Genomic DNA, 18,291 nt, shown 5'->3' on the forward strand with positions numbered 1-18,291 from the left:
CTTCTCACTGAAAGAAAGATTTGTTTTCTACACTATTATTGTATTTAGTGTATCTGAAAATTTATAAAAATTAGAATAAATTTGATAAACTATTAAAACAGCAAACCAGAAATTTTCCCATCTCCATCTTCTGCTTGTTCCCCTCACTACTATATCTTCTTCAGGGACCAGGATGTCTCACATACATGACAATAGATGTCAGAGAGAAAACAAGAAAAAAGAAAAGCCCAGCGCTTCTCGATGTTCACTGGCATTAAAATATATGAAGTTCCCATTGTTGTTTAGCAGAATGATCTTGGGAGTCATACCCCAGTCTGGTACACAATTTAGCTATCCCCACCAAACGAGTTACTTGAAGAGGGAATTCTTACTTTTGTGAATTAAAATGTTTCAACACTGCTTTGAGCAGAAGGGACAATGATCACATGCTAGGCCCCTCTGCTGTAGCTTTTGAAAATAAGTCAACTTGTATTTGGGTGCTGCTGTGAAGGAATTTTGCAGGTATAATTCTAGCCTTGAATCAGCTGCCTGTAGGTAAGGAAGATCAACCGGGCAACATGAGTGGGACTGACTTGATTACACGGAAGGCCTTGGAAAACCTGGCTGAAGTTCCCTAAATGAGAGAAGGAATTGTATTCATGGAGGAGAACTTCAGTCTAGACTATGGAACCCAGTTCTCCCAAGATTTTCTCTTTGATTGCCTGCGCTGTGGGTGTGTTGTCTCGCTGAGTCCTAATTGAACAACCCCACTCCTGGTACATTCGTTTGCTAGGGCTATAGTAACAAAGTACCACAAACTTGGTGGCTTAAACCAAAGGAAATTTATTATTTCACAGTTCTGGAGGAAACAGGCTCTGATCAAGGGGTCAGCAGTTGGTTCTGAGTAAGAGCTGAGCTGGGGAATCCACTCTGTGCTGCTTCCTCAGTGCTGGTGGTTCACTGGCAACTGGCGGTGTTCTTTGGCTGGTAGATTAGATGATATGTCACCCCCACTTCTGCCTCCACCTTCACAGTTCTCCTTTCCATAAGGACACAAGTTACCTTGGACTAGGGCCAACACTAATGACCTCATTTTAACTTGATTACTTTTATAAAGACCCTATCTCCAAATAAGGCCACATTTAGTGGTATGCAAGGATTGGAATGCATTTTGGGGGAAGATGCTTAACCATCATGCCTGCTGCTCTGATTGAGCCCTGCATCACATGCTCTATGTGCACCACTTCACCACCCCCCAGCCTGCAAACAGCTTACCAGAAAGGTGCATCTCTCCAGGCGGCACAGTTCATGACCCCACAAAGACTGATTCATCCTCTGACATGGAGATATTTAAATCTGAGTTTAAACATAATATAATTGCGCAAGTCACTCACACAAAGAAGACCACAAAGAAAATGAAGTTTAGACATATTGTTAGAATAATTCCAGAGCACGTCAGTAAGCTTTTTAATTGAGAAGTAGAATATTTTAACTACAACTTAGCTTGCCCATCCCCCACTGCTTAATAGCCAACAAGAGTAACTTTGGAAGCCAATCAAAGTTACTGTGTGGAAACTGCACAGTCCTGAGCCTGGGGATGGGTGAAGACATTTCATGTTCTGTTCCTGTATTATAAGTTATTCTCTTGTGGCCAAGTGTCTCTTATCTGGTTTAGTCTTTATTTTTATTAGCATTAGGTAGTCCCCCACTGTAATGTTGAAAGCAAGGAGTTTCAGATGAGTTTTTCTTTTAAAGAGTAGCCCAGGAGCCCGGGAGATGGCTCAGTAGAATAAGCACTTGCTTTGCAAGCACAAGGGCCTAAATTCAATCCCCAGTTCTGCCAAAAAATAAAATAAATAAATAAAAAATAAAGAGTAGTCAAAAATCCAAACATGTCCATTGCTTTATTCTTTGTAGATTCCAGATATATGGATTCATCTACTCACGAAGATTTGTTTGCAGCCCCCCAAGGCAACATTCTTACTGCTTTCATGGAACTTTCGAACATTCCTTGGCAAGATGGGGCAAAATCCCTTCCCTCCCCAAACAAACAAACAAACAAACAAACAAACAAACAAACAATGTTCTGCTTCATTTTCAGCTCTGTTCTAAAAAGCAAATGTAAATTAATGACCCTTTTGTGGCCTATTAGTTCCCTTTTTGTTTGATATTTGGCTTTGCTTGGCTACCTAACTGTATAACATGACTTGCAAGTATAGTGCTAAAGTGCCACCTAGTGTTCCCAAGTGTAAGAAGGCCACAGTGTGCCTTACACAGAAAAGAAATTTAAATGACTTTATTTTGGAAGGTTATTAGCTCACTGGCACAAGTGCCTGCTTGGCAAGTGTAAGGTCCTGAGTTTGATTCCTGATATCAGAAAGAAAAAAAAAAAAAACACCAGAAAAATAAGGTTATTTAAAACATGAATTACTCCATTGTTCACAGTAAATTTAATATTAAAGAATCAACACTATGTACCAAATTAGGTCTTTTTCAACAGATAATACAAGGCTATGCACTGATTTGTTGATGAAGGGGTGTGATTTGCAGAAACCTAACCTGAATGTTTCCTCAAATCAGCTGTCCATGAAGGATATAATTATTCCAAATAATGAGCATGAACTAGTTGGGCTCTAACTGCTGGCTTTCATTGCCCCTTATCAGGAGGATTAGAATTGAGAACTGAAGAGTTGGTGCCTCTGTCTTCCCACCTGCTACAGGAATGAAGGAAGCCGTCGCCTGGAAGCCTCTCAGGGTCCCATTTTCATCTGACTGGAAGCTGATGAGCATGACACCAGAGGGACTCAGCACAGGGGCAGGCACTTCGAGGCCGCACAACCGAGCTGAGCAGAGCCCAGCCCCAGTAGGCATTGTCAAGGCCCAGCAGACAGACATGGCATTGAACAGAAGGGAAAAATGAGTCCTTTAGGTAACTGCTGAGAAATAAATTTCTGATGAATGTTACAATTTGTTTTCAAAATAGAAAGGAGGCTATTAGCTGTTTGAATATGTGCTTAGCCCCACTCACATTCGAGTTGTTCCATTTGCCAAACATGGATCTTCCCCCTTCTGACTCCCAGCTCCTGGTGGCCTGTCATATCTTCCGGTCAAATAGTTCTTTGAGTCTCGCTATCTTTCCACACCCCTCTTGATGGAGGAAAGGTAGTGAGACCACAGGGAGGGATGGAGCTGGTACAGGCAATGAAGGGACAGAGAACCATAATGTTTTTTATCTCTAGCTCAAGATTGGGCCCAAGGCATGGCCAAATAGCTCAGCGGATTAAAGCACATGCTTAGGCAGATACAGAGGCCAGGGTTCGATCCCTGGCGTGCTGTGCCAGCCCCGCCCCTGAGGCTAGCTGAGAAGAGATTGGGTGTGGTGGCACGCTCCTGTAATTCCAGCGCTTGGGAGGCTGAACACAGGCAGATCAATAGGAGTCGGATCTACGTAATGAGACCCTGTAAAGCCTGTACTTACATTAAAAAAAAAAAAAAAAAATTGGGCCCAAATTCAAACTGGATGAGGCTGAAGTTCCAGGAAAAACAAACCTATTTCCTTTTTCCTTTCTACATCGCTGTGCACAGTCACAGAATCAGAACTGCAGTCTCCATTTTCTTCTATCTCCAAACTCTGAAATGACAGCTAAAAAAAAAATTGAAGTTATATGCAGAGTGAACTGTGTGAAGGAAGAGGTTTTGATTTAGTTAACTTATTTTGTACACGGTCTCACTATGCAGCTCAGACTCATAGCGATCCTTCTGTCTCAGCCTCCCCAGCACTGGGCATTACAGGCATGCACCACCATGCCCGGTTTCGGTGGCTGATCAGCTGGTTCTCAGACTGGCACAGCATGTGGTTTCAGGGGTTGAACCTGGGTCCTCGTGCTTGCCAGGCAGGTGCTTAGACCACAGAGCTATCTCCCCAGCCAAATGAAGAGGTTTTGATTGAACAAATAAATGTGGATTGCTCAGCTTGCTCTGGAGTAAGACCTCAAGTGAGATGATTAATGCATGAAATAAAGTTAAGTAATTTAGTAAATGATGCTGTATCACAGGCTCTCAAACATTCTGAAATATCAAAGCCACCAAATATGGGCTGAATGTGAGGGTGAGAAAAATGTACAATACTTGAGCCCCTTAGCATCTCTTAGGGCCTGAAAAGCCACTCGTTGGAGACTACTATCTTAGAGACAAGTAGGTTTTAGGTTATGCTAGCTTAGATGCACAGCTAGTTGCATGGATGTATGACTGCTTTTCTGGGGAGCTGAGGTTGTATACCTCCTTTCTGATATTCCAAGTCAAAGCTTATGCATATTGTTATAATTTGTAACAGCAATTTCCAAGTTACTGTGGTGGGTGTGTCCCGCAGCGTGGTACAGACACGGGCAGGTGTAAGAGCATGATTTCAGGGGTGCATAGTGTCAGTGCCTGTGTAGTCATGTTTTGGAATCATTTCTAACTCTCGTGTTTTCAGAAAATGTCTTCTATTCTTCCTCCTACAAACATTCTCTATGTGTATGTGTGTGTCTGTGTCTGTCTGTCTGTCTGTCTGTCTGTCTGTCTGTCTGTCTGTGTCTCTGTCTCTATTCTCTCTGTCTCTGTCTCTCTCCATCTCTCTGTCTCTGTTTCTCTCTGTCTCTGTTCTGCCTCTGTCTCTGTCTCTCTCTCCTCTTCCCTTACTCCTCACAAGCACTTTCACCGAGTTACCTTCGCTTCACCTCTCATCTCAAAGATATCTAAATGTTTCCCTTTAATTATAAACAAGTATTCCCTTAATTTTGTTGACAATTTTGCCTTGACTCTGGTTTTCAGTAATTTATAGAAAGAGGGCCCTTTTCTCCTACTCATTTGTAAAACATCTATCACCTTTTTCTGCTCCTAACTCCCAATTCCATTGGGTGTTTCAGCCCAAGTGCTCTCAGCTGTTCAGTAGTCTGATTCAATTACTCTACCATGTTTTGAGGGGAGGGAACTGAATACTTAACTTTCAACTTATTCTCCAGAAGCCCTGAGCTTGTGTAGCAAACCCAAACAACTGACTCTATTGTTTTGTGTTGTGTTGTAAATTAAAGGCTCCATTCTGTGCTGGCATGTGGTTGTACCAGTACCCTTCTCCTCCTCATCTCAGCTCCCTGTCCTCCTCAGGTGCAATCATGTGCCTCCTGACCATGTTTGGTCAACAGCAGAACACTAAGCCGTCTTAGTTTGAGCTGAAATAGCCTAAAGACCGCCCATTTCTCAGCATTTGGCCCTGTCATTGAGCAACGCATGACTATATTAGAACTTTGGGTTTATCTCTGTCCTTTCTCCTCCCTCCCTTTTCTGTGCCCCTTTCTCTCCATCACAGACTCCCTTGCTTTTCAATTACTATTTTTGAGCAAATGCCTCATCCTGACTGCAGCCTGACTTCAGCTACCTCATAGTATCTCTCTGTAGAGTCCACGAGTGCTCAATGGGCAAAGAAACATTCGCACAATTACTACTGATGGAATGTGGAATAAACTCTGTGCCTGGCATTCTAAGGTGCCTGAACCTTGGCCTTAGCCTCACCTTTCTGCAGTGTCTCCAGCAGTGCCTGTTGCTCTCTTAAGCCAGTCATGCCCACCTGTTTTCTATTCTTCCTCTTTGCTTTGCCTTCTTTGTTTGGAAGGCTTAATGACTTGGCTCACTTGTCATAGACTTTTGTTAGTCATTACTTCCGTGGGTGTTTTAGGGGGTGGGGAGATGGCTCAGTAGAATAAGCACTTGCCTGGCAAGCACAAGGGCCAGAGTTCAATCCCCGGTTGGGGGGGTGGACATGCTGATTTCTGGAAGAAACTGGAGATAACGAACCAGAGTACAAGTACCACCTAGTGGTCAATGTGCGTACTTGCAGCTGAAAACTTGGTCAATTCATTATGCAAGTATTTTTCTTTCTTTTTGGTATGGGGAATCAAACTCAGGACCTTGTGCTTGCAGGCAGGCACCCTGTGGCTGAACTATACCTCTGACCCTCAAGTATTTCCTGGAAGCTTGCTTTTTTATGCATCACATATTATTAGCACTCGTGGATTGGGAGCTAAAAATACTTGTAAATACATCAGATAAAAGGCATTGTCCATATTGTGCTTATACTAGCTCTTCTGTGGATATACAGTACGATAACTAAGTAAGGCTAACCAAAGTCAGTACCTTAATTATGTAATGTGTTGGGGCCTGAAAAATCCAGTTACAGTTACTCATGTCGCTGTAGTGTTCAGGATAATGAAGACTTTGGATGACGGCTTCTTCAAAAAGGACAGTCAAGGAACTGCAGCCTGAATCTGAAACACACACACATACACACACACAATAGTCTAAAATAAATAAAAAACTGACACCACCAAAGAAAGAAATTCTCAGTGGTCTTCCTCTTGTCGCCCATAAGTGAGCTAGACTGAAACTTTAGACAGAGCCACCAGAAAGGAAGAGGACGCTCACTGATTTTTCAGAGTACTTCAGACCTTTTGGCTAATGAGTAGGTGAGAAATATGAGTTACAGGGGCCATGGAAGGAGAGATTGCAGATCCCTCAAGTGCTTCCCATCTGACAAAGTGTGTTCTCTGCGCTAAGGACCCCACCTGATTCCTACTTGACCAAAACTTCTAAAAGGAGCATGGAGAGTATGTAGTAGAAGAAAATGGTGTTACCAGGAAGGTATTTTGGCTGAAGAGCTTTGTAGGTGAGATTAAACCCAGTGGCATAATCTGTGGCATCAGAGAAGAACTTAAGCCTTATCGAATTGGAGCCCACAAGAATGGAGGAAGCAAGGTTCTCGCCACAGAATTTTCCTGCAACACAAAAAGAAGATTCAGTATTCAGCTTCTACAAAACAGCACCCATAATGGACTGGCCATGACAACTTTCAGACTTGTCTAAACCAGGGTGACAAACTTGACACTATTGGCTGTCCTGTGCTTTTAACAGGATTTTTATAGCATCCTGAACTCTACCGTTAATACATTATCCTGTAGTGACATCCGAAAGGGTTTCAAAGATGTTGCCAGATGTCTGGGGGCGAGATGAAGTCACCTCTAGCCAATAACCACAGAAACCCTACTCCAATTCTGCTACTCGTATGCTCGAGCTTTGCTTCTCCCCTGCTTATCTGTTGGTGCCTTCTTAGCTCCATGAGGCAATGCCGTTCTCACGCTTAGGTTCATGAGAGGCCCCGAGGAACCCAGTAATGTATTTAGATTTCACTTCCAATGGGAATTAGGTCAAGAAAGCCCGCTTTGGTGGGAAGCAGAATGCAGAAAGTGAAATTCTGCGTGGTCTTGCAGCCACTGGCAAGCTCAGATTCTGTCCCTCTCCCTCCCAATCTGAGTCTCGGACCTGGGGGTGAGGAGCGTGGCATTTGCAGGCAACTCATGCTGAGCCCATTGCAACCAGTAAGCCCACTTAGTGCGTTCTCCATTTGATGGCGTGAACATTCACTCACCAAGGAGCCTGTCTTCTAAAGAATACATTGCCAGATAATTTTGGTGACAGGCCTCCACATCCAGGCGGGAGAAACTTAGCAACACGTGCATTTCTTCTGGAACCAGCAGGGTCCAGACACACACTCTGCAGGCAGGCACACAGCGAGGCTGTCACTTCCAGGTGACTAGTACAGTCTACATAATGGACACAGCCCGTGGGGAGGTGGGAGCCGGAGGGAGGACGGTGGGGATGTTACTCACTGTCCGCTGTCATAACGCAGGCGGACGCTTTCTGGGAAGTACAGCTGCCCCTCGGACTGGCTGACTACACCCTCCCACTCAGTGCACGAGGCTGCCAACGAAACCACAGAATCAAGGCCTACAGCGATGCCCGGCCACAACAACCCCTGCCTCTAGAAGCTGAGAACACTAGTGCCTCCTGGCTCTTCTTGATAGCTACTTCCATCCTTCATAAAATCTTTCTTTGTCTAGATTTTTTTCAGTGCATCTTTTGTTGTTGTTGTTCTTTTTAAAGCTTGTTTCACTTCGAGACTGACATTTCATTTTATTTAATTAATTGATTTATTTTGTACAGGGTCTCTCTATGCATCTCAGATGCATAGTGATCCTCATGTTTTCAGCCTCCCCAATGCTGGGATTACACCCGTGTGCCACCACACCTGGACTCCATTGCTGGATCAGCACGCTGGATCCGGGACCAGCGCTACATGCAGTACTGGGGATCGAACCCTGATCTTGTGCTTGCCTAAGCAGGCTCTTAGTCCGCTGAGCTATCTTGCCCGTCCTGATTTTTTTTTTCCCCTTGCAGCTCTTCTTTCTCAGACCCATCTCTTTATTACATAGCTACAGCTATTTCCCTGGTTCTATCCTTAGTCCTCTTCCCTTTCTGCATGAGCCCTCTGACCAGCATCTCATGTACCCACAACTTTAGGCATCACGTCTACTTCTGTGAACTGACTGTACAATGGTTCCCCGTCTGTCTCTCCTGAGACTCAACACGCTTCGGGCATAACTTCTTGGGGTCAGGAAAATCACATCTATTTGTGTGTTCTTGCTTTCATAGGCCATTTTCTGAGTTTCCTGGGCTCAAAACTTGGATATTATAAAGCAATCAGATTTGATTTTCCCCTTTCTTTCACTACTATGTCTAAGATTGACTGTAAAGTTATAATTTTTCTCCTTTATATTTCTATCTTTTCATTTTTCTTATCATTTTTTAAATCTCTTGAACTACTATATATTTTCTCTCCTTTCTCTTTCTTTCTTTCTTTCTTTCTTTCTTTCTTTCTTTCTTTCTTTCTTTCTTTCCTTTTTTCTTCTTTCTTTTCCTTCAGTACTGGGTATCAAACTCAGAACCTTGTGCTCGCCAGGCAGGCACTTCATGCCACTGAGCTTTCTCCCTGGCCTACTATGACATAATTTTGTCAGTCCACCTTGAGTTATTCTCCCATTAAACCAGCACCAATCTGCTATGTTTATATCATTAAATTATAGGTCTAAACTGTGCATCTAATTAATTAACTTCCTATTACTCAATAATTCTGAACATTTTGACTGATGTTTGAAGCTTCCACAATTTGACTTCAAATGACCTTATCTTAGTTGTATTCTTTTTCCTCATAGGTCTTTATTCACATCTGACACTTAAATTACTTTAGCCAATTAACTTTTATCTATTACACTCTGCATCTTTCTTGTTTGGTCATTAATACCCGTCTTCTGACAGGATATTTATTCAGCGGGAATTTTTTCTATTAAATATTTCCACCTGACAAAATATTATTCATCTGCCAAAGTTCCACTTTAAAGATATCTGTGTGTCAAAGTCTGTCTTTATGAAATCATTTGTTTACAGCTAGATGCTTCTCCCTATTCTAAGCTCTTGGAGCATTATATTACTATATTTACTTTTTGTTGATAGTTCAACGGACTCAAAGAACCATTTAAGATTTGAGCCAGGGATATAGCTCAGCAAGTGCAAAGTCCTGAGTCTAATCCCCCATTCCATTAAAAAAAAAAAAAGATTTGAGTTAAATACACCTTAGAGACTATCCAATTTATTTTCTTTTTCTTTTTTTCCCCCATTTTTAAAATGTATTTGGTACAGGGTCTCATTATGCAGCTGGTACTCATAGTGATCCTCCTGTTTTCAGCCTCCCTAGTGCATGGATTACAGGTGTGAGTCACCACACCAGGGCTAGGGCGGGGTTGGCACAGCATTTGGGACCAGGGATGGAATCCTGGTCCCTGTGAGCTATCTCACAGGCCCCCAACTTATTTTCTTTACAGATGAGATAATTGCAGTCCAGAGATAAGAAAGAGCTTGCCAAAAATCACAGGGTAAATTCATGGCAGAGTTGCAATGTGACATAGGGACAAGTCCCATAGACCAGGGACTCTTGGCTTTATCAGTCCACCTTGAATTATTCTCCCATTAATCCAGCACCTACTTGCTGGTAGTTTTTGTATCTAGGCAGCATGGAAATGTGCCAAGGAAGACTTGATTATAAAGGAGACTGAGACTCAAAATGTTGATTCATGTTGTGGGTGGAGTCGATGAGAACAATACTCACCCCTGGAACTGTTTCTCTGAGGCCCTGAGAAAGAAAAAGAAAGGCGATTCAAAGCTTGTGGTATCTGTAATCGTATTTCAAGAGGCTAACATCCTTTCTACTGGAAAGTACAGTCAGTAGACAGCTAATAAAAATCTAACATGTAGAAAAAGCAGAAGGGATAAATGGACAAAAGAGAAAGGGGCCCTGGTATTTTACAGAGATGTTTTACTTATTTTATTGAATGGTCTAATTAGGTAACAGTTGTGATTAATATGGAAATTACAGAGAGCAAGAAGAGATTATGTTATACAAGATTAGAGGCTAGACATAGAAATAACTTGCCTACAACCACAAAAGAATTCTGGGATGGCTACAATTTGAACTGATGCTTCAGATGCCTACCATTGAGCCACACACTTGAAAACAAGTTCAAATTCCTATTGAATTGATCTCCCTGGGAAAAGATGAAAGCCCCTTTGAGACTAAGACACTGGTTAAAAAAAAAAAACCAAACAATTGAGTTGGGATTGAAGAGAATCTGTACTTTATTCCTTGGCCAGTTTAGTAGAAGGTTTGTGTAGACCTTGACCCTTTCAAACTAAGTCTGCATCTATATCAAGAATTTCAGACCTCTGAGTTATTAACATTTGGAGCAAGATGGGTGTGTCCTGTGCATTGCACTCTGTTTAGCCACAGCGCTGGCCCCTACCCACCAGATGCCAGTGTCTCCTTTCCAGTAGTGACAACCAAAAAACGGTCCCCAGCATCTTTCCATAGGTGGCCAAATTGCCCCTTCTTGATTGATATGTGCTACATCTTGTTAGAATAGTTGAACTGTAGGTGGTAAAAAATATTATCAGGTGACATAATTTCATTGAAAGGCAAAATTGACCAAATTTGCAACAGATAGATTCATTTCTCATTGAATATTTGTGTACTGCACAACTCTTCATATTTTCCTAATGTTTTGGACAGTAAGCTTTATGATCCTTAAGCACTACCCTAGGAAGAGAAGTGGAAGACTATGCTCTGTGGTCCTGAATTGCCTGGTGCTCTCTGTCCTAGCAGAATAGCAGCTTCTTAACCTCGCATGATGGCTTCATTACCAGTTTGGATGTGTTCATGGATCCAGGGAAGCACTTTACTAATATCTGTGAAGATCCCAGGAGATCCTTGCTCTTGTCTTTGCCTATTGTCTCTCCAGCCTCGACCACAGCCCAAACCCCAAGAAGTCACACCAGCCAGAGTCCAACCTCCTTGCTTATTCCGGCACATGAGTGAACCTCCTGAGTCTCCCTGCAGAAGGAAAAGGCCTCTGTTACTATCACTGTCTGTGTCTATACTGCGAACAGCTCGCTTTTCTCCCATAAAAATGATTGATGAGACTTGCTCATTTGTAGTAATTGAGACTCATGGCCCAAACACCAGGAAACCAGCCAAGATCACCAAATGATCCTTTAATATCATTGGAGCCTATCAATTGCAGCTCCATCTCCACCACCCTTGGTTTTCATCAAAACAGCAGACTTTCTCCCCTCCCTTGTCTCATGTCACAGAGTCAAAGAAATCCTGCCCAGTGATAAGATTGAATTTATGTCTGGGTAACAGGAAGAGTGGAGGAAAAGAAAAGATTCCAACATCCATAAGTTGGAGATCTCTAAATAGGAGAGAGCCAGCAATCTTTTAAGAATGGGAGAGCCCTGAGCTTATTCTTGGCATGAACTCTGTTAATTGGACTTCATTTGAATTCACACTCCCCGTGCAAAACATAATGTTCAACCTGTCCCCTCATTTTGATTTGTCCTGCCTGACCCTCCTTCCCAGATTCCAGTTTGACCTAAAGTTAGTCTTATGTGTGTCTGACCCTCACCTGTGAACAAAGCCTAGGAGGGTAGACCTGCAGTTCCTACTCACCTGACATGCATCTTTCCCTCCCTCCGGGGAGCCTGTGCAGAGAAAGGTCTTCCCACTGAAGGGCTTCTTTATGGTTAGTAAAGCTGCTGCACACTCCTTCTGGGTCAAAATAGGCAGGTTGACTTCCTGCAAGACTTGTGGAAAGATGCCCCCTGGAACACAGGGGCAGGATCTCCAGCAAAACATTTCTGAATTGAAGATGTGATATTCATTGTCATCAACTGACCAGATTTGCATCTTTTGGAGAGGTCTGAATTTCTAAGTACAATGAAAAATTATCCTTCTTCACCTTCAGTGCCATCTTGGTAAAAAGGCAGGCAAATATTTAGAATATGCCCTTCCCAAAACTGAAGCCAAAGCAAAAGCTTTGAAGGCCAAGAAGGTTGTGCTAAAAGCCATCCACAGCCACAAAAAGAAGATAGGACTGTCACACTGTGGCTCTGGAGGCAGCCCAAATACCCTTGGAAGAGCATCCTCGGGAGAAACAAGCTCGACCATTATGCTACCATGAAGTTCCCCCTGAACACTGAGTCAGCCATGAAAAAGATCAAGGACAATAACACACTCGTGTTCATTGTGGATGTCAAAGCCAATAAGCACCAAATTAAAAAAGCTGTGAAGAAGCTCTATGACATTGATGTTGCCAAGGTCAATCCCCCAATCAGGCATGATGGAGAAAAGGTAGCATTATGTTCCACTGGCTTCCAATTATGATGCATTGGATGTTGCCAACAAAATTGGAGCCATTTAAACTGAGTCTAGCTGGCTAATTCTAAATACATACTTTTTCCCCATAAAAAGTTGCCCAATATTAAAAAAGAAATTAAAAATTGTGTTCTCTGATTAACCACCAGTAGACTCTCATCTCTGATCAAGAGGAGTAGCACAGGGTCTCTTACCTTCAGTCAAGCGGCCCCAGCCTGTAGTAGTACAAATAAATCCAGCCTTAAATTGTTCTCCTGGCTCCGGAAGACACACAGGTCCCACAAACTGACCTGAAGAAGAAAAAGACCAGGGCAGGGCTTGTCTCATTCATAAAGGAGAGGCTGCCATAAAGCACTTACCAGCTGTGATCTCACTGTCCCCCATAACCTTCTAAGAGTTGTGATACATGGATCTGGCATCTCCTGGGGTCACCCTCTCTTGATTATACTTAATCTCAAAACCAAGCAAACTAAAGCTCAGGGTAGGGAACCCATCAGTCAAAATCACCATCTCAAGGCCAGCCATATAGTTCAGCAGATTAAAGCACCTGCTTAGGGAGATGCATGGGCTAGGGTTTGACCCCTAGCCTGCTGTGCTGGCCCTGCTCTTGGGGCATGCTGAGAGAGCAATAGAGACTGGGCATGGTGGTGTGCACCTGTAATCCTGGTGCTTGGGAAGCTGAAAACAGGAGAATCACTACAAGTTCCATCTGTGTAGTGAGACCCTGTAGACTCTGTACTAAATTAAAAAAAAATCACCATCTCAAAGCACATAGACTAGAACTGGTCATACCCTACATACCATGCACCAGACTAAGGTTCTATGGGTAGGTCACTCAGGGGACCTTCAAATGTTTACCAAATTGGAAGGTTCCAGCCATCTTCAAAAGTGCGATGTCATAGTCCATTGGTTTTTTGGTGGAGAATTGTGGGTGTACGATGATGGCTTCAATGGTAAGAACTTGCTCTCCTGGCTCTGTCTGGCTCAAGTCATGTTCCCCAGCAGTGACATTCAATGTTGCTGCAAAGGTTCTATAAAGAAACAGAAAGAAATGGAGGCCTTCAATGAGCTTCTGAGTAGAGTTGTAAAGGGTTAACAAATTGGCCTATTTGAAATTATATGGGTGAGTAATGTGCTATTCCAGACTGTTCAGTGGAGCAAATATGAATGATTTCAAGGCTGTTAGAAAAATCATGCAGAAATTCCTACTTGCAGTGGAGTGCTCTTTCATATGAAGCCAATGACATAATGCATTTAACATTTTGCATTGTAATTTTATTTTTAGATCTGTATATACATTTTAACACAGGGCTCTAAAAACTATAAGGGAGTTTGTTCAGATGTTGTACAAGGTTGATGCAGCTTTGGGCTGGCCAGATAGCTCAGCAGACTGAAGTGCCTGCGTAGGCAGAGTGCAGTACCCGGGGTTCAATCCCCAGCATGCTGTGCTAGCCCTGCCCCTGGGGTGCACTGAAATGGTGATTGGTGATTGAAACTGGTCGTGGTGGCACGCACCTGTAATCCCAGTGCTTGGGAGGCTGAAAACGGGAGAATCACTACAAGTCCAATCTACATAGTGAGACCTTGTAGACCCTGTACTAGATACATTACATAAAACAAAGAGGTTGATGCAACCAGAAGAGCCTTCAACACCAGAAGGCTCTTCAACACCAGAAGAGCCTCTGGAAGTGATTTATGATTCTCTATATGTATGCAGCTTTAATGTCAAAGATCTCATACAAGGCCTATATTATGAAGGACAGCACCATAACTGTGAGGTCCCAGAGAACATACGTACATAGGGATTTATGCCATTACTATAATGGAATTTCGGGATCTTCCTCTGATCTTTTTGTTTGTAATTTAGAACTTTCTCAGGACACAGGATAGACCCCATATCCTTGGGACAATATCATCTGAAAGGAACTTAGTAAGAGGCATTGAGGGGGATGAAGAGGTTTAAGGATGCCATCAGAGTAGACTCTTCATTTTCAGAAGTGATCCTTTTGTACAAAATTGGAAAAATTATTATTTCCTCTTGTTATACTTCTATGAATTTTGCCTATGTTCAGTACCTAACTTAATTCATAGCAGCCCTCTAATCTACCTCTGGTATTCAGTGACCTTATCAATGAACTTTTTCTGTTTGTTTGTTTATGACACAAGGTCTTATTATGTTTCCCAGGCTGGCTCCAAACTCTGGACTCAAGCAATCCTCGTGTCTCACTCTCTTGAATAGCTGGGACTACAGATGGGCACCACGCCATGCTACCTCCTCTTTCACACTATCAGCTGTCTGGTGAACAGGAATAGTGTCTCAGTCATGTCAGTGTCTTTTATGCCTTCTAGGATAAAGATGGGAGTTGCCAGGTTGATGCACACAAAAGTAAAAATAATAGGAAGGAAGACATGAGGGTCTAGTAGCTTCTCTTGGTTTTTTCTTTATCTTCTTCTTTCTTTTTTAATGTATTTGGTTGTAACAATGTCTCACTATGCAGCTTGGTCTCATGGTCATCCTCCTGCTTTCAGCCTCTCCAGCACTGGGATTACAAGCTTGGACCACTAACCCCAGATTCTGGCTGGCTCATCCCACCCTAGGGGCTGGGCAGGCACTGCATGTGGTGCTGGGGATTGAACTGGGGTCTCTGCACTTGCCTAAGTAAGTGCTGTAGTTCACTGAGCTATCTTGCTCAGTGAGATAGTCCACTGAAGCCCATCCTTTATCTATGTCTTGAGATGTATAATGAATTAGATACATTTTCACTTAAATTTATAAAATCCAGAGAAAATTTTCAGAAAACTATCTTTTCATTCACTTGGATATTATGCTTTATTAACTTCAGCATCTTAAGTAAATAAAATATTTTTTTTCAAAGAATATATGGCTCTTCACCAGGTTGTATACAGTTTGATAATCTCACTGAACCCTGTTATGTCATGGAGTTAAGATGTTCGTGCATGCTTTATTGGAGTTATTCTTGCTGGCTTAGAGGGAGAAGGGGTGATACGATTCTCATTGAGGACCTGTGTCTTCCCCACCTCTTTGCGACGCAGTGAGCAGCTGTGATCACCCACTGGGGAGCGATGATGGTTCCTCCACAGATGTGCTTCTTCCTTTTTTTCAGAGACACCTGAATTGCAAAGACCTTAAGTGGGTGTGGTGCCCTAGGATGCTCCAAAAGCTGGTGACTGAGTTATTTTGAGAGGTAGACCCAGATATCTTACCCATAATTATCATGACCCGTGGAAAGTGACAGGGTAAAACCTGTGCAATACAGCTCAGGAAGAGGAGCAGGGCTGATACCAGAGCTTTCCCAGCCCTGGCTTGTATGAGAGATAGTTAACTTGAGATAACTAGTCATAATCATTTCAATAGAGTTGGCAGTTAGAAGTGTTGGTATTTGTTTACTGTTTTTATAACACTATTGACACATATCTATGGCTCTAACAACATTATCAGGATCTATGAATAAAAAAAGGAGTAAACTCAGGACCTTGCTCTTGCCAGGAAGGCACTTATGCCATTGAGCTATATCCCCAGCCCTGGACACTTATAACTTCTTCAGGGATATTTTTTTATTCTGCCTCCTGCATACTTGCTATCTTTGATTCCTTCTTTTTATGCTATTGTATTTGTTTCTAAAATGACTTACAATGCATGTTATTCTGTAGATATCTTCATACTGTTAGACTTAACAAAACATGATATTTACTAGACTAGTCTATTTTTTAAATATATTCCGCTGTTTATTTATTTATTTATTACATTTATTTATTGTGTGTGTGGCCAGCTCAGCCCGCCTGGTGGTGGGGCTGGCTGGCATGTGGTGCTGGGGGATCGAACCGCAGTCCCTGTGCTTTGCCAAGCTTTTTCCAAGTAGGTGCTTTAGACCACTGAGCCATCTCTCCAGCCCCTAGACTAGTCTATTTTTTGACCAAATATTATTTAATGAGAAGTAAAGAAAGTGTGTAGCTCAGTGGTAGACTACATGGTTTACTATTTGTGGGGCCCTTGGCCTGATTCCTGTCACCGTAAACAAAACAGGACAAAACAAAGCAATACAAGACAACAAACATCCACCCTCCTCAAAGATAGTAATACAGAGAGAAGCTGATTCTTATCTTAGAGCAAAGAGCAAATAACAAAGGTCAGTGAGTCACCTTTACTGTGATCTGAATATGGACTTCTGATCTACTAATCCAACTGAAGAAGTTATCAATTGATCAGTCAACCACACAATCAAGTAATTAATCAGTTGGCCAATAACAGTGATCCAGGTCTTCAGCCCACTGAACAAAACTCAGTCAATCTTTAGTATTTATTCTTTGGCTTAAAAGTTACTGATCAAGAGCACTAAAATTAAAGGATTATTTTACTCGCAAATTTAAGAAGTGAGATGACAACACAGCTCCCAAGGTAAAGACAACTTGGAGTATTCAAAGAATAAATACAAACACCTTGGACTCAGGGCACAAATACAGAGGCAATTCCAAGACATTGTAGGACAAAGAAATTAATTTGAAGCAAAATTCTTCGAACATTAGCTAATAAGAGGCACCATTCTCTACTGACTATTCTCTGAGGGGTTCTACATATAAGTGAAAAATTTACACCCTAACACAAAGTGGATCTGTGAATATGAATTCTCCCATTTTGCTAACTATAAAAATAAGTGTACTTCCAAATATACTCACTGAATCAAAAGCTATTTTTTTCACATTCTAATTTAATTTTATTTTGAAAAGTAAAAGCAAAAGCAAGAGCAAAAATCAGAAACAAAGACAGAAACAGGGCAACATAGAATACATATGTCACAGATTTTTCAAACCAGCAAAAGTTGATTAACAATGGTTTTACTCTTCAAAATAAAAGAAAATTATAATAATAAAAAGAAGATGCTCAATTAGCTTAAATAGTAAACTTTAGAAGTTTTTAACTTGCTGAAGTAGAACTTTTGTCTTAGGGGCTGAGAATTTGGGACAGCATTTTCAGTTTGTGACACAAATCAACAATGCATGTAAGTATTCTAAACAAATTTGTGGAGTTCAGGTGATGTGTATTATACTCTGAGATGCTTGGTGAAAAGGAAGGCCGAACTGAGCATGGACACATAGCACAGGACACCTTGTGATCCGATTTCAACACCTCGTAGCCCATCCTCCAGGAATGTTCCCTGAGACTCACCTGCCAAGGATAGGAACCCTTTTCCACTTGGTTTCCCCCAACAATGCGACTGAACATGCTTAAATAATTCCAAGACTGCGCCTTAACCACATTCTGCCCACAGTGGGGAGCTGGAAAAAAGATAAACATCTAATGATTTGATACCCTATAGGACCGAAGGTTCCAGAAAACCCTTCTGAGCAAGGCAACAGTGCAGGGTGTAGAGGATGTAGGAAGATCACAAAATACCTTTAATTGTTGGAGCTTGCTGTGATTTGAAGTACAAGGGAGTACTCCATTATTTGACATGTAGAAGGGGTATATAATCAAGAGATCTATTTTATGAGGTAAAAGTTAAGGGCCACAGTGATATAGCTCAGGAATGGACACCTCTTTTAATTCTGGGTATTTTATTCTCTCAAAGTCTCTCTATAGCACTCTGTATTTTCTTAAGACATTAATCATGCATTATTGTGGCAATTTCTATGTCTTTCAACCCAACTAGTTGGGGACT

General features: G+C 42.1%; 1 protein-coding gene across 1 annotated transcript in view; it reads right to left on the bottom strand.

The window, feature by feature from the left end:
- Positions 1-1,285: 1,285 nt before the first annotated feature.
- Ovch2 (ovochymase 2) overlaps positions 1,286-18,291 on the bottom strand; it is a 20,660-nt gene continuing 3,654 nt past the window's right edge. The window contains exons 2-15 of the mRNA XM_023708135.1: positions 17,799-17,908; positions 15,653-15,744; positions 13,472-13,644; positions 12,808-12,903; positions 11,909-12,060; positions 11,093-11,290; positions 10,013-10,028; positions 7,680-7,770; positions 7,439-7,563; positions 6,648-6,788; positions 6,151-6,281; positions 3,529-3,622; positions 2,691-2,822; positions 1,286-1,335 (exon numbers count right to left, since the gene is read on the bottom strand). Of these exons, the coding sequence (XP_023563903.1) occupies positions 1,286-1,335; positions 2,691-2,822; positions 3,529-3,622; positions 6,151-6,281; positions 6,648-6,788; positions 7,439-7,563; positions 7,680-7,770; positions 10,013-10,028; positions 11,093-11,290; positions 11,909-12,060; positions 12,808-12,903; positions 13,472-13,644; positions 15,653-15,744; positions 17,799-17,908 (1,601 nt within the window). The remainder of the gene's footprint in view (positions 1,336-2,690; positions 2,823-3,528; positions 3,623-6,150; positions 6,282-6,647; positions 6,789-7,438; positions 7,564-7,679; positions 7,771-10,012; positions 10,029-11,092; positions 11,291-11,908; positions 12,061-12,807; positions 12,904-13,471; positions 13,645-15,652; positions 15,745-17,798; positions 17,909-18,291) is intronic.

The sequence above is a fragment of the Octodon degus genome, unplaced genomic scaffold (assembly GCF_000260255.1).
Source record: "Octodon degus isolate 3935 unplaced genomic scaffold, OctDeg1.0 scaffold00334, whole genome shotgun sequence".
Classification (NCBI taxonomy): domain Eukaryota; kingdom Metazoa; phylum Chordata; class Mammalia; order Rodentia; family Octodontidae; genus Octodon; species Octodon degus.